This window comes from Trichoderma harzianum (assembly GCF_003025095.1).
Source record: "Trichoderma harzianum CBS 226.95 unplaced genomic scaffold M431scaffold_4, whole genome shotgun sequence".
NCBI classification, from domain to species: Eukaryota; Fungi; Ascomycota; class Sordariomycetes; order Hypocreales; family Hypocreaceae; genus Trichoderma; species Trichoderma harzianum.
Window position 1 is genome coordinate 1,498,693 of NW_020209252.1, and position 15,529 is coordinate 1,514,221.

Sequence of the window (15,529 nt, forward strand, 5' to 3'; positions counted from 1 at the left end):
TTGAGCTCTGGGATCCTCTTTGGCCCTCAACTGCGCCTCTAACTTGCTGCCGCTGTGAGGCCAATCACTGCCAGTGCTGACGTACCGCCCTGAGCCTCGAACAAGCGTGCCGCTACAGCGTGTTGAAATAGCGGGTTGCGCGCCGAAACGAGGCTGTGCAGGGGAACCTTCAACGGAACACATCAGCGGTCTTACGGAGCCAGAGCAGACCCTACCATACCCTATCGATATCGCGGGACCAGGTGTCAACCCGATTTCGAGCTTGCTTTTGCGAGCCTTGAATACGAAGTGCAGCCACCACGCCCGCCAGTTTTCAGAAACAAACAACAACAATAACCACCACGAATCAACAAAACCCGCCGTCGATCCCGCATGCGTTGCCTTTCCGACATCTCGATCGCCTAACCATCACTTGTCCTCCGGCATGGCTGGACGACGCCCCATAGGAGGCCATGGCGGGCCCTCGAATAACGACGACCTGCTGCTCGACCTGGACAACGAGCAGCCCGTATACAGCGCGGGGCAGCGGTCGGCCTTGAACGACGACGATCTGGCACGGGCGTACGAGCACGATCAGGATCCGTCGAGCCGACCGTCGGTGTCCTACGATGATTTTGTCGGCGCCGAGCCCTCATATCCTCCCCCGGGTCGCTCTGGCGGAGCGCAGATGGCGCAGCCCTCAGAGCGGTCGGGGCCCTATCACAACCATCAATTCAGCCAGTCCTCGGACCTTGACAACTACCCGCGCTATGCCGATGACTTCGACGAGGACGAGATGTATTACCAGCATGGCGGCGCTCCTGGTGCGGGGCCATCGTCAGCTGCTAGAGACAATGCGAGAACCCGGAACAGCGTGCTGACTCTGGGAGGAGGCTTCTTTGGCAAGCTGAAGCACAGGCTGGGCATGGGCCAGGGCTATTCGGAGATGGACCTGCCCTTGACCGAGCCGGGACTCGATCGAGGCGGGTCGCAGCAACAGCAGCAGCCCAAGGCCAAGAAGTCGGGCAACTTCAAGTTCGGCTTTGGCAGGGGTAAGCCAGATCCCGCGAGCCTGGGACCAAGAATCATCCACCTCAACAACCCCCCCGCCAATGCCGCCAACAAGTACGCCGGCAACCACATCTCGACGGCCAAGTACAACGTCGTCACCTTTCTCCCCAAGTTCCTCTTTGAGCAGTTCTCCAAAGTTGCCAACATCTTCTTCCTGTTTACGGCCGCCCTGCAGCAGATCCCTGGATTGTCACCCACGAACAGGTATACGACGATTGGACCCCTGGCTGTTGTGCTTTTGGTTTCCGCTGGTAAGGAATTGGTGGAGGATTACCGGAGAAGAGTTGCAGACAATGCTCTCAACACTTCCACGGCGCGAGTTTTACGGGGCTCAAGTTTCACGGACACGAAATGGAATGCTGTAGCGGTGGGCGATGTGGTCAGGGTCGAATCTGAGGAGCCGTTTCCAGCCGATCTGGTTCTTTTGGCAAGTTCCGAGCCCGAGGGTCTCTGTTATATCGAAACAGCAAACTTGGATGGCGAGACCAACTTGAAGATTAAGCAAGCCCTTCCAGAGACGTCTACCTTGGTTTCCCCTAGCGAAGTGAGCCGACTGGGTGGTCGCATCAAGTCGGAACAGCCCAACAGCAGCCTGTACACGTACGAAGCAACATTGATCATGCAAGCTGGTGGAGGAGAAAAGGAGCTGGCCCTGAATCCCGAGCAGCTGCTCCTTCGAGGTGCCACTCTGAGAAACACCCCCTGGATCCACGGCATCGTTGTTTTCACGGGCCACGAGACCAAGCTGATGCGAAACGCCACCGCGACGCCAATCAAGCGAACCAAGGTCGAAAGGCAGCTCAACTGGCTCGTGCTCATGTTGGTCGGCATGCTGCTGGTGCTTAGCGTCATCAGTACCGTGGGAGACTTGGTGATGCGCGGCGCTACTGGCGACTCGCTTTCGTATCTCTATCTGGACAAAATCGACAGCGCTGGAACCGCAGCCTCGACGTTTTTCAAAGACATGGTTACGTACTGGGTGCTTTTCTCTGCCTTGGTGCCAATCTCTCTCTTCGTCACGGTGGAGCTGGTCAAGTATTGGCATGGAATCCTCATCAACGACGATCTCGACATGTACTACGACAAGACTGATACCCCAGCCACCTGCCGAACATCTAGCTTGGTCGAAGAACTCGGCATGGTCGAGTACGTATTCTCGGACAAGACTGGTACGCTTACTTGCAACATGATGGAATTCAAGCAATGCTCTATTGGCGGCATTATGTATGCCGAAGAGGTTCCCGAGGACCGCCGAGCGACGGGCGTGGACGACGAAGAGGCAGCCATTTACGACTTCAAGGCGCTCCAGGCCAACTTGACCCAAGGACATCAGACTGCGGGGATGATTGACCATTTCCTAGCGCTTCTTGCTACCTGCCACACGGTTATCCCTGAGATGGACGAAAAAGGCCAAATTAAATATCAAGCTGCCTCCCCCGACGAAGGTGCCCTTGTGGCTGGAGCTGTCACCATGGGCTACAGGTTCACTGCACGAAAGCCGAAATCCGTCATCATCGAAGCCAATGGTCGAGAAATGGAATACGAACTGTTGGCCGTCTGCGAATTCAACTCAACCCGTAAGCGCATGTCTGCCATCTTTCGCTGCCCAGACGGAAAGATTCGTGTCTACTGCAAGGGTGCCGATACCGTCATCCTGGAACGCCTCAACGACCAAAACCCCCATGTCGAAGTCACTCTGCGTCACCTCGAGGAATACGCATCGGAGGGTCTGCGAACGCTCTGCTTGGCTATGCGTGAAGTGCCGGAACAAGAGTACCACGAGTGGCGCCAGATCTTTGATACTGCGGCAACGACTGTTGGCGGCAATCGAGCGGATGAGCTGGACAAGGCTGCTGAGATTATTGAACATGACTTTTACCTTCTTGGTGCCACTGCTATCGAGGATCGCCTCCAAGATGGCGTGCCGGAGACCATTCACACCCTGCAGCAGGCCAACATCAAAGTCTGGGTTCTGACCGGAGATCGACAGGAGACGGCCATCAACATTGGTATGAGTTGCAAGCTTCTCAGCGAGGACATGATGCTTTTGATCGTCAACGAGGAATCGGCAGCCGCAACTCGCGACAACATCCAGAAGAAGATTGATGCCATCAGGACGCAAGGCGACGGTACTATCGAAATGGAATCGCTGGCGCTGGTCATTGACGGAAAGTCTCTCACGTATGCCCTCGAAAAGGATCTGGAAAAGCTGTTCCTCGACCTCGCCATCATGTGCAAGGCCGTCATCTGCTGTCGTGTGTCACCCCTGCAAAAGGCTCTGGTCGTCAAGCTGGTCAAGAAATACCAGAAGCAATCGATTCTTCTCGCCATCGGCGATGGAGCAAACGACGTTTCCATGATCCAGGCGGCGCACATTGGTGTTGGTATCAGCGGTGTTGAGGGTCTGCAGGCTGCTCGAAGTGCCGATGTGGCCATTGCCCAGTTTAGGTATCTACGGAAGCTGCTGCTTGTCCACGGCGCATGGAGCTACCAGCGAGTGAGCAAGACGATTCTCTTTTCTTTTTACAAGAACATTGCTTTGTATTTGACGCAGTTTTGGTACACGTTCCAGAATGTCTTTTCCGGCCAGGTCATTTACGAATCTTGGACCTTGTCCTTCTACAACGTCTTTTACACAGTTCTTCCGCCGCTCGCCATTGGTATCCTTGACCAGTTCATCTCTGCTCGTTTACTCGATCGCTACCCTCAGCTCTACATGATGGGCCAGCAGAATTCCGCGTTCAAGCTAAAGGTGTTTGCGCAGTGGATTGCCAACGCCATCTACCACTCCATCGTCCTCTACATTTTTGCTGAGCTCATCTGGTACAGCGATGTCATTGACGGCCAAGGCCAGACTGACGGACATTGGGTCTGGGGAACTGCTCTGTACGGAGCTGTGCTCCTCACTGTCCTAGGCAAGGCAGCGCTGGTAACCAACAACTGGACCAAGTACCATGTGATGGCCATCCCCGGCAGCATGGTCATCTGGTGGGTGTTTATTGCCGTTTACGGTACCGTCGCACCCAAGATCAACATTTCAACCGAATACCATGGCGTCATTCCCAAGCTGTACAGCAGCCCGGTCTTCTGGCTTCAAACCTTTGTCCTTGCGTTGCTGTGTCTGTCACGAGACATTGCCTGGAAATACGCCAAGCGAATGTACCGGCCGCAGACGTACCACCACATTCAGGAGATTCAAAAGTACAATATTCAGGACTACCGGCCTAGGTATGTAGCACAGCCGCCCCCGTGTCCCTTTAATCTAGCAATCTTGAAACTCGACATGATAGAGCTGCGGCGGCTAACTTGTATTAAACAGGATGGAGCAATTTCAGAAAGCTATCCGCAAGGTTCGGCAGGTGCAGCGTATGCGTAAGCAGCGTGGCTATGCCTTTTCGCAGGCCGACGAGAGCCAGACGCGCGTGCTCCAGGCATACGACACGACAAAGCACCGAGGCCGGTACGGAGAAATGGCCAGCTCAAGACCTATAGACGGGATGTAAAAAACAAGTTTTTGTTTCAGGATGGTTGTAATGATTCTTTTTCCTTTATCTTTACGTCATGTCATAAAGGAGTGAGTGAGTGCTATTTTTAAGGAGGGAAAAGGGTAGTGGCGCAAAGATGGCGGCCACGTCGATGCGTCTTTATTTTTTTTGGTGACGACTTACAGCCGAATGAGGCTTATGATGCCCTTGCTTTTTTTTCTTTTTTTTCTGAGAGACTAGCTATTATGCCATATATGATGTCTTCGTCCAGGCTGTGCTTTGTTTATCTTGAGCTGTTACATTACGTATCTTGGCATGGCATGGGACTTGCAAGGAAAAAGGGGGAGGGAAGAGCGCGCGAATGAGGCGGAAATAAAAACGGGTGCTTTGCCTGCGTTGTATGGAGTTGGAATTTATGCTACTGGGGTGTTGTTTGTGTTTTGAGATATTTTTACAAGAAAAGAAGTGAAGTGAAGTGAAGTGAGTGGAGTGGGTAGTGTAGGGGAAATGAAACTAGGAAATGATGGCAATTGTTTGAAGCTGCAATGTGACTGAAATGATGTCGGGGGTATAGAGTTTGTATATCGAGGGTTTGTATGGAATCTGTGATGATGAGTTTACGAAGATGCGGCTGTTGTAACAAATTTGATCTGTCGTGATGTGGTGGACGATATGTCTAAGGATGTTTGAAGAAGGGCTTCATATTGGTCAGTTCCTGAGAGCACCGCTTATGGATCTTCAACTTCGTATCATGCACATAAATGTCGAGTAGATCAAGCGTAAGAGGATAAAGACCTGGAATCAACTCGCTATAGATTCACTCGTAGGTTATAGATGACATATCGGCGGCTCTTTACGATATTGATCTCTTAATCGAAAGGCCACGGCAGCTGTTTGCATAGACGGGAGTGCTATCGCAATAACAAACAAAGAACATGGTGCCGCAATGGTGATCTCTTCCTCTGCTTCCATCGTCCTAGATGGACAATTCTAGAGCCACTTCTCCTTGTTACAAAAAGCCAGCAGCCCTTTTGCTATCCACTAGGTGGTTGCAAGTACTAATTGGTGGGATAAGGTTGCGACAATATGTTTCTTTCTGAACCATATAATATTGTGTCTCTAAATCGAGTGAGCATTTGTTGCTACATGTTCTATAAACCACGTTATATCATAGCAACTTACTCAGCACAGTGAACACCAATCGTTACAAAAGCATTTCCAAGAGTCGTAGTTCGGAGGAAATCCTCGTTCTCTTGCCGTGTGACTAATGCTGGCCGGTTGCCATTATGATTATACACGCGATAGCCACCAGTTTTCTGAGGGACGAATGTAAACTGCTCTCCTGGGCCATAGCTGTCCCATTTACAACAGAAGTAGCCATGCGTCCGGTTTACGCCAAGAGAGTGGCCGGTTTCGACATTGGCGAATGTCTGTCTGTTCTCAACATGTGGATCAAGTCGCCACATCTGATTGCGACTATTGTCGAATGGCCTTAGTTTCAGATCCTGGTAATCAACAGCAGTCAGGACTTCATTAGTGTAGAGAATGGACAGTATATAGATCTGCCCCACGCATAATTCATCATCTCCATGACCGGGAATGACGGCGAGCAATGACATGATGGAAAGGGTTACACAGGGGTAAGGAAAGATGATTCACGAGTTTAACAATAATATGGAGCTTGATCGCATTCCCTCTGGTATATATAATTCTTCAATCATCCAATAAGGGCTGTCTCGGGAACAGGGAATGCTACGTTCTGTTATACTGTATTGACTGTATTACAAGTCAACCACCCTACTGCGAATTCTGCTCATGGTGGAATCCTTCTAATTTATGATATATATTAACTTACAGTAGAAAATGCCATTCAATATTCTCAGTAACGAATAAGCTGTCAAATGATTGTGGGGTTGTTGGCCTCCCGCAGCAGGACTGCGTGTGGTTATGGATGTATTTGCAACGTACTATGTATGTGTTGCAATGGTACCTTATATTCCAACCGTTTTGAATCCAGTAAACACTTAAACGGCATCAGTACTGTTTTTGGAATATGATATATAGTAATACACGTAATCATGTTGTGCAACACATGACACTCCACACCAAATTCACAGCTCACCAGACCAAAAAAGTCACACGAAACAAAAAGAGAAATAACACCTCTCCATACGACTCTTCCGCCACCTCGTCACACATTTCAATTTTCTGACCAACCAGAGACGCGATTCTTCGCATCACCTATAATTAAACTTCTGTGTAATCCTTGGTAGTTGCTCGAGCACAACGTTTCAGACAGCATAGAGATGCACGACATAATACGCCGTGCCGCTAGCTCTAGATGTCGCGATGCTGCATACGATACGCCCACTTACATGTTAAGATGTGGTAAAAGAATACATCCTTTTTTTGAAATGCACAAATAAAGATACGGACAAAAACGTAGTGACATGCACTGCATTATGCACTCCAGCGCCGCCAGGTAGCCGCACGAATATCTCCTGTTTCCTGGCTCCGGGGGTAGTGCTGCGTTGCACGGCAAGTTGTTAAACAACTACCCAGAGAGTGGCAACTATCTCACAGACAAGAGTCTCACAGCTGCGCAAACAAACTAAACATTAGGGACACTAGGTAAACCCGAACGAAAACAAACCGCCTATCAACTCTAATACTCTCGACGAAACACCCAATAACAGCACCACCGATACTGACCTCTTCTAACCGCAGCATCTCACCCCGACCAACAAAGGAAAGACAAGATACCTTACAAAACACCTACGCGTATCCATGTAATAGTAGATAAGGCACGTCCCCCTTCCGAGCCGCTCCATCCCATCCATAACCGAAAAAAAGCAGGTCCCCTAATTCTCTTAATCCCTACCTAACCGCCAGGCACCACCAAATGCAAATGCAAATGCAAATGCAAGAGAACCCTTCGGAACCCGAACCTTGCATCCAGTACCTACCTAGTAGGCAGTCGACGAAAGATAAGAGAAACACAAGGTAAGACATTTCCTTGCTTATCTGGGTAACTGTGGGGTAAAGCTGCTCGCAGCGTTTTCGTACGACTGTTTGTGAGACAAGGCAGTAAGGGAGTACTTCGTACAGTCATGATAAGCAACCCGGAAGCAGCAACGAGATACCTTATCTAGAGGCCTTATCTGGTATCTCCGCCTTATCTACCAGATACCTATCTTATGTACCCAAGGTAGCATCTCAGTACTAGGTATCTCCTAATGTTTGTACGAACGCGTAACTGCACAACACAATCATTTATCCGCGATACTTCTAATGTTCAGTGTACATAATTCACGTATAAAAGGGAGAAAGGCAGATATAAATAGCAGTACCCAGTTGCAGCTGCAGTGTGAACAAAATACAGTACAAAACAGGCAGGATAAGCGCCGAACACCGCCGAACACTGCATCCGGCTGCTCGATTCGATCAAAGGATTTCTGACAAGTTGTTTTATTAAATTGATATTTATTGACTTATTGGTTTCATGGGTTCTGTCTACCCCAAGAGATGCATCCCATCAGCCATAGCAAATTAGTACAGCCTTTTGCCTCTCCGTCTTTTAGTATATAGTATAATAAATAAATGTATATGAAATATCCATGCAAAAGCGCCGCCGAATCATCATCCAAATACCTATGTCATGTCATGCTTTATATCTAATCCATGTGACATGTAATAATCTTGTGCCAAGAGGCAATAAAAAGTCTTTAATGAAATAAGAGGAGAGAAGACGCAAGGAGAAAAGAAAAAGAGAAAAGAAATCCCAAAAGAAGAAATGTAGATAAGAGTCCGGAAGCGAAGCGAAGCGACGCTCCAGATGGCCTCGGTCGCCCGGGGCCCGCATTGGTGGAATGCAGTCACATATGCGGTGCAAGGTGACAGTGAGAGCGGCTGATAAGAGAGCTCGAGAGGTTGGGGATGTGAAAAAAGCGCCGTGCGAGGGGGGACAATCCGTCGTCCAAAGTTGGTAAAGGCCCCGATAACCCCCTCCATGGTGGTGACAAACAAACACTAGTAATAATAAAGGTAGAAGCGGAATGGTAACATCAAAACTTTTGTTTCGTTTCTCCCTGGAATAAAACGCCCGGATAAAAGTGAGTAAAACAATGAACAAGTGTGCCAGACAGCCGTGGGGGGAAGCATAAGCAAAGGGGCTGGCTGGATGCTCAGACGGACAGGCGAGACCATTCCACATGTCAGTTGATGGTGGTAACATGTTGAGACAACCCTTGCCGTTGGCACCAGGACCCCTGCAACCCCGCAATCGAGTCAATGCGCCGTTTGGCTAGGCTCTGGCAAAATGCGGAGAGGCGCGGTTTGAGTTGCAGCACCGTCACGACATCTGCACGCGCCAACACGGCCAGAGCACCCCCACAGCGGTGGCCAAGCTGCGCCAACCCAGTCCGAGGGCCTCAGACAGTCCGGTGATAGGCCGCCGTGGCCCAGCTGCTGGTAGCCGGCATGCCGTCCGCAAGGGGGGGGGGGATGAGGCCGCTAGGGAGGTTCGAGGTGGACAGACTGCAGCCAGCCGCGTCCTCCTCATGCCCTCCCCAACGCATGCCTGCGTCCGAAATCACCGAGACAGCATGGGGATGACAAGCTCGATGCTCTTTGGCCGCGAGCTGCTGCCGGGGTTTCGCGAGGGCAGTGGCCGGTCCATGGCTCCAGATGCAGTGTCGTGTGAGTAGGCGCCGCCATAGCCCAGATCGTAGGTGCTCGCCGACGAGAAGAAGCCGCTAGTAGAGGGTCGCGTGTACGAGTTGTTGGGGCTGGTAGCTGAGCTGCGGCTGAAGGGCCAGATACCGCTGCCCGTGGGTGATGGAGGGCTTGGCGGCCTCACGTTGAGGGATCGCAAGGCGGACATGGCAGAGGTGTGGTAGTTGAGTGTGGTGCCTGGAGAAGCTGGGGGAGAGTTGCTGAAGTGCATCGAGCTGGGCCTCGATGGTGAGGCGCGCGGCACAATGTCTCGGGGCTCGGACTTGTCTCCAGGATAGTGAGCGTAGGAGTTGTGCACGGCACCGTAGTAGCTGTGAACCGTGGCGGCCTGCTGCGAAGACGAATTCTGGTCAACTCGGCGGCATCTATTATATCCAACATTGTCAGCGGTGGTTATCAGTAGAGAGTTTGGGGTCTATTATTGACATACGCATCAGAGCAGTACAAGAACATCTCGTCGTAGGGGACAAACTGCTTCTCGCAGGTCATGCTGTAGGAAACAAGAGTCAGTAAAAAAAAAAAAAAGCCCTTTGCTGCACCACAAATTGAAGAGGCGTGTTTCATACCAATACTGGGGGAAGCTCTCCCGCTCGTCATTGTCCCAGACTTCGCTGTTGTGCTCTCGGTTGCCTCGCCCGAGCTTCTGGGCATTGGATGGAGTGTGTCGTCGTGTCATGGCTGGTCGCTTGTACTGCGTGGGCGTGGCGGTAACAGCCTTTCGTACGTCTGTTGTAGATGAGTTGGCAGAGTAAGGTCCGGACTTTCGACGTTGATGATGAGGCATTTGGAATGGGAGTCGAGCGACTAATAACTAATAAAGCGCCTAGGCCAGACAAGTCCAGGTGCGTGGGTGAGGTGTTATCCTGGCAGCTCGTGGAACGAGGGTGTGGAACTACCAGGACGGTCCAAGGCTCGAGAGATAACCAAAAGCAAGGTTAAGTGAGGTAGCTGCAGGTTGGTAACAGAACAGCCGCTGTGTCCACTTTATATCCTATTGGCAGGCAAATGGATGTGTGCGACGGGTCGTGCTGGAGAGCGCGTACTCGTAAGATGAAGATGAATAAAAGGAGGCTGTTGTCCTCATGCGTGACTTGAGAAATGGGCTGGACCTTGTGCCTCGTGTACTCGTAATAACCAGATTGATGGCGGTCACACCGGAGACAAATGGGCGAGCTGATCGACAGGATCCGGTAGATGGAAGGATGCTGCAGATCGATTCGTCGGGCAGATAAAAGCTATCCACTTTTGATGCTCAGTTGACAGGAGCAGTCCAAAGGCCAAATATAGGCGTATTAACGGTCAGATGGCACCGATTAGCAGGGTGAGATGAAAATGGCCTTGGTGTAAGTGGCACGGGATTGCGGTCTAGTGCTGCCGAATGGAGGCGGAGCTGCAGTTTGGTTGGGTTGGGACGCGTCGATTTGCAAGGCGGAGCCGCAGGATGGAAATGAAGTGAAGTAAAGAGAAGAAGAAAAAGTGAGAGGTGAGAGGTGAGAAATGCTGGCGTGTGTGACTCCTTTTCGATGTCGCGGGTTGATTATCTGTAATATACTGGAGCGCACAGTAATTGAGAACAGCCGAAAGCGGAGACACGAGTCGCAAAGTTTACAGCAGAGACGGTGACACAACTGTCGACGCCCGGCTCCACAATGTCGCGATGGTACCAGGCAACGATGACTCTGTTTTTGTGGGCTGGTTTGCTTGTGTTAAGTTTTTTTTTCTGGGACTTGGTTTGACGTTTGACAGAAGATGAAAGCCTCTGTGATTGAAAATGTGGGCACGGAAAAGAATGATTGGCGGCCTAGAGCTTGCTTTGTGGGAGAGAGAGATTGAAGCTCGGATGAAGGATCAATGGTACTGTAGGGCTGGGCTCGCTTGCATGGACTTGTAAGACGGGCTGACGTGCTTATGAGCCAAGATGTGGTGGAAGCTGCTAGCAAAGAAAAAAGAGGTGCTGCGCTGTAAAAGTAAGCCTGGGGTGCAGCTGTTTGGGCTTCTTTTGTTGCTGGATGTTGTGCGATTGGATTGATGCAGGAGAGAGAATGATGAAAGCCAAGGGGGTGCTGGCGATGATGCGATGATGCGATGATGCGCCGAGTACACGCAAGAGAGGGCAGGACAGCACAGGGCAAGACAAGACAACGGATCAAACGATGGGAAACCAAGGCTTGCAAACTCGCTGCTGTGCCTTGAAAGAAGTACCAGAGACGAGACGAGATGAGATGAGATGGAAGCAGAGATCAACAGCTGCCCGTATCCGGGGATGCTGAGGAATTAATACCTGTACCTCCCAGGCACCGCCAAAAGCCACGGCAGGACGAGGTACCTTTCCATCCTTCTCGAGCCCGGCCATCGTGGAACCTGCCAGGCACGAGTGGAGGCCAATGGGCAGCAGCACGCGTTCCCACGCAAAGTGACGAGTCGCCGGCCGCATGCATTTGCATTGGGCTTTTTTGTCTCGACGGCCCCGACATGAGCTAATGGGCTTGCTCCGAGATTTTGCGGCGGCGCCTTTTGGTGGCGATCGACGCACGGGGCCCAAAGAAGGGACAGACAGGGGTTAGGAGGAGGAGTTGTTATAAACGGCGTGCGCAAGCTTTTGTTGGAACTAGCTAGCTTAGCAATGCGGTGGACAAAATGTGCATGAAAAAGCCCGAGACAAAGCAGGCATCTATCTACATCTGTTTTACTGGGTACCTGTTAGATCTGTACAGTATTTGCAGAGATGTATTATCAGAGATCAACATCTTTGAGAAATGTCATATGTACGCTGTCGGCGACATCTTCTTTATGAGGGGAGCATCACAAGCAAGATTTCAACCGTTCTTGTACCGTCCACGTCCCGTCTCGCTTATTTTTGTCATCCGCTGCCAAATGCGCCATGTACGGAGTATGTACCTCGTCCCATGTATCCGATACCGTGCACCCTGCAGGCCAGCTCGTACTCCGTACTCCGCCGGCCGTCGTGGCCCCTCCGCCAACATGCATCCGGCCAGGTCCATCTAGGTACATACACTGGTGGGACCGCCTTGAGCTGGCACGCAGCGGCGGTACCGGTACCCCCATCGCACTCTTGGGCAGGTCTTTGCGCGAGGGGTCCGCCCAGGTACCGGTTCCCCTTCGGATTCCGTTTTCTGGGTACTTCGTACCTGTTAGACCAAGTTTAAGTTCCCTCCAAGTTAAGTTCCCTTCTGTGCTGTCTGTGCCCGCAAAACACCGGACGACGATCCTTCAAGCCCGCCTCCTCCTCCTCCAACGGCCGCCAATTGGCTGCCCCATTGGCTGTCGCGAGCAGTGGCAGGACCCGGTGGCTGCCATTGTGGCATTTTCTAGCATTTCGCAATCCTTATGCAGACTTGGTACCTTGCTTGTTGCGCCGAGCACATTCCTAGCAGGTGGTAGCCACGGCGGCGCCCCTTATCGCAACCGTCTCAGTGCTGTGACCCCTGTGAGTCGGTACATTTTCAAGCTTACAAGCATCAACGCACAAAAAATCAAAAAATTTAATTCAAAATTCACTGTAAAGATTAAAAAAGGTAAAACGGAAGATGAGCTCACTATCAGGGGGTTACGGGAGAAGGACAAGATGAAAAACTTTTCTCAGTCATGCTTAACCATGACAGCCAGCCCATAGACACGAGCTGACACCAGCCGCTGCGGCATCAATTGCGGGCTGCGCAAAACAGTGGAGAGTAAAACGCACATGTTCTACTATTTTTTAATTTTTTTTTTTCTCGCCTACGTCTTTTTACTTGCTCAATGGGCTGTTCAATCGTTCGTTTCCAGTGATTCCTGGACCGTGGGGCAGCTAAGCGGAATAAACGGCGCAAGGCAATGGCACAATCGGCTCGTAGAATCGCCTGCTGGGCTGCACAGTCATCCAGTCCAGCGAGCACGTTTCCTCAGAGACCCAAACGCTATATTCGCACCACCGCGATCCAATCAGCGCCGCCGCCGTCCGCGGGTTCGGGGCCACGGGGGTAGAACTTTGGTTGAAAGGACCGATGGCCGTTCTGTTGCAACTTGGACTATTACGCAACTGTGATGCGAGGCAGGGTAAAGACAAAGGACAGAATAGATTTTTTTTTTTACTCTAGTTATTACTGTACTTCCAAGGATCATGGATTCTACTGTAGCAATTTTCTAAATTAATTTTCTAATTTTGCTTTCTGCGTCCTACTAGTTTTCTGGTCTATCAAGGTCCTGCTAGCCAAGGTACATCGGCACCCTGACTTTTGAAAATAGAAAACGGAACAAACGAGTAGAAACGAGAGCGAGCCATCACGGTGTTTCCCAGTGTCTCCGCTGCTCCGTCCTGTCCGTTCACCTTGATGTCCGTCCGACAATGACGCACCGGCAATGTAATGCTGCCACTTTCCTCGAACTCCGAGGCGTCGTCATTCTCGGTCTTCCGAATCCATCTTGTCTTCTTTGTCATCAGGCTAACCACTTGCATTCTTTCATACTCGTACATACGATACTTTCTCTTCCCAAGTGCCAGTGCCATCAGGGTCCCTGTGCCTGTCCGAGTCCTCCGTGCAAAAACTCTCTCGTTGTGCCTGTCCTGTCCCTTGTCCTCGGCATTCCCCTGACTAACCCGGATTCCGGACCAAGTTGCAAGCGCATGAATTCCTCGAACTCCGTTTTCTCGTTGTTGGCCCCAACGGTGCGAAAAGAAAAAAGTAGCCGAAATGCACACGTCGAGTCTCACCATGGCCCCTACTATTGCCTGCTAGTTTGGACAGTAATTAATTGCCCAGACACCGGCCATGGTGCTATTGCGACTACAGGCTTCACTAACAACTTTCCATCTAGCATCTTGACTCGTCTGTGGGGTTGCTGCAGCTATCTCAAAGACGCATGCTGCAAACTTTGCCCTCCCCCAGCTCCGGATATTCTTGGACTGATCTGGGCCTCGCTTCAATTGACTCCCAAAAAGCCTACTGGCGCAGAGCTGGTCCCTGGACAACACGGGAAGTGCATGGAGCTCTATGCCACCGCATCTCGCATCGTCTTAGCCTCAAACACATGGTGTCTGCCTGTCAGACTTTGCCGCCCAATCGACCTTCATAGAAGGGCATATTTTCAATTAGGGCTGACGGGCCACAATACCCGGATTCCGTGGTTGTACAGAAATTAACTCTTACTTGTTTCCCGTTCCCTAATAAGCACTCCGCTTGTCAACTGCCTGGATCTACTCCGTATGGACAGTACATAATCGTACACGGGTTGCTCGTACTCGCACTCCGCAACGGACAATGAGCTGTTCTTCCCCAAAGGCTTTGTCCACTTTCTGCCCCCTGGATTCCGTTTTGCCTAGTTGCGGTGATATCCACCTACGGCTTGCGGCTTGTTCGGTTGTGGCCATATTCGGCGCCGAATTGGCGACTCGTTCTCCAGACTCCAGGCTCGTGGGATGGCAGCCAAGGAGCCAATATTCGCCTAGGCGCGGGTTTCGCTCCATCGGCCCACACACAAGGAGGAGGAAAACGCAAAAATAAGTTCAGCTGTGCATCGTACCTTGGCCCAGGGGAAATAAACCTTCAAGCCAGACAAGGAAAAACCATAAAGAGGAAACATGAAAAAAAATGTCTGGCTTATTTCTCACCTTGCTCCCTCTGCCATTGATAGCCGGGGCTTTCTCATTCTGTGGGGAAATAGCTTCAAACTTTTCCCCTTCAGCCGGTTGGAAGAATTGCTAGGATGATCCTGACCAATTCAGCGTCCATTGCCCAATCATTCCACAATACCTTGTATCAGGAGATGCTCAACGCATGAGAAAAGACAGTTGCGAGGCCATTGCGTTTTCTCCCCAATCGCCACCATTGCGAATACTACCTCACGATTACGTGTAATTGTGTACTCGCACGGTTGGGTGCCATTGTACAGGCAATCGACTCCATCGTGAGTATCATTATTATGGAGAAGCTGTATAGGCGAAGCTGCCCGTTTCTCCCGGCATACCGCCAGACGGTCAAAGTGGCTCCGTTTCCATGGCCGTACAGTAACTGCGTCCCCCCTTGCTCCAAAGCTTCCAAGTTTGCAATTCGTGATGGGCATCGTGCCATTCCAACACCGCCAATTCCGACAAAAACTGTCTTGCCCGCCGTAACAGGGATTACTTACCGGACGAGGGTTTCTGCCAATCAAGACATCACACGCAATTGAGTTGCAAGAGGGACACTCTGCATTGCTTCCCAACCACATGCCCTGGAAGCCCTGCTTTGACTTCATCTAGTATAGATGGGGACTTGCTTGAA

General features: G+C 51.1%; 6 protein-coding genes across 6 annotated transcripts; 3 read left to right on the forward strand and 3 right to left on the reverse strand.

Annotated features, from left to right (window-relative positions):
• Positions 1-424: 424 nt before the first annotated feature.
• M431DRAFT_3847 (hypothetical protein) lies at positions 425-4,553 on the forward strand (the record flags this gene model as incomplete). The annotated part of the gene is made up of 2 exons (XM_024914739.1): positions 425-4,278; positions 4,370-4,553. The coding sequence occupies 2 exons, from the start codon at positions 425-427 to the stop codon at positions 4,551-4,553; spliced, it is 4,038 nt and encodes a 1,345-aa protein (XP_024776401.1).
• A 795-nt stretch (positions 4,554-5,348) lies between these two features.
• M431DRAFT_506482 (hypothetical protein) lies at positions 5,349-6,274 on the reverse strand. The gene is made up of 2 exons (XM_024918811.1): positions 5,718-6,274; positions 5,349-5,654 (listed from the first exon to the last, which is right to left on the reverse strand). Exons 1-2 carry the CDS (start codon positions 6,152-6,154, stop codon positions 5,594-5,596), a joined length of 498 nt encoding a protein of 165 aa, XP_024776402.1. The 5' UTR covers positions 6,155-6,274; the 3' UTR covers positions 5,349-5,593.
• Positions 6,275-8,095: 1,821 nt separating this feature from the next.
• Positions 8,096-8,947, reverse strand: M431DRAFT_385478 (hypothetical protein). Its single transcript, XM_024914747.1, has one exon. It carries the CDS (start codon positions 8,767-8,769, stop codon positions 8,197-8,199), a length of 573 nt encoding a protein of 190 aa, XP_024776403.1. The 5' UTR covers positions 8,770-8,947; the 3' UTR covers positions 8,096-8,196.
• A 179-nt stretch (positions 8,948-9,126) lies between these two features.
• M431DRAFT_82190 (hypothetical protein) lies at positions 9,127-10,053 on the reverse strand (the record flags this gene model as incomplete). The annotated part of the gene is made up of 3 exons (XM_024923130.1): positions 9,127-9,634; positions 9,700-9,759; positions 9,836-10,053. The coding sequence occupies 3 exons, from the start codon at positions 10,051-10,053 to the stop codon at positions 9,127-9,129; spliced, it is 786 nt and encodes a 261-aa protein (XP_024776404.1).
• Positions 10,054-12,150: 2,097 nt separating this feature from the next.
• Positions 12,151-12,903, forward strand: M431DRAFT_480374 (hypothetical protein; the record flags this gene model as incomplete). The annotated part of the gene is made up of 1 exon (XM_024915858.1): positions 12,151-12,903. The coding sequence occupies one exon, from the start codon at positions 12,151-12,153 to the stop codon at positions 12,901-12,903; it is 753 nt and encodes a 250-aa protein (XP_024776405.1).
• A 735-nt stretch (positions 12,904-13,638) lies between these two features.
• On the forward strand, positions 13,639-14,878 carry M431DRAFT_506484 (hypothetical protein). Its single transcript, XM_024918812.1, has one exon. The coding sequence runs from the start codon at positions 13,894-13,896 to the stop codon at positions 14,407-14,409; it is 516 nt and encodes a 171-aa protein (XP_024776406.1). The 5' UTR covers positions 13,639-13,893; the 3' UTR covers positions 14,410-14,878.
• Positions 14,879-15,529: the final 651 nt, after the last annotated feature.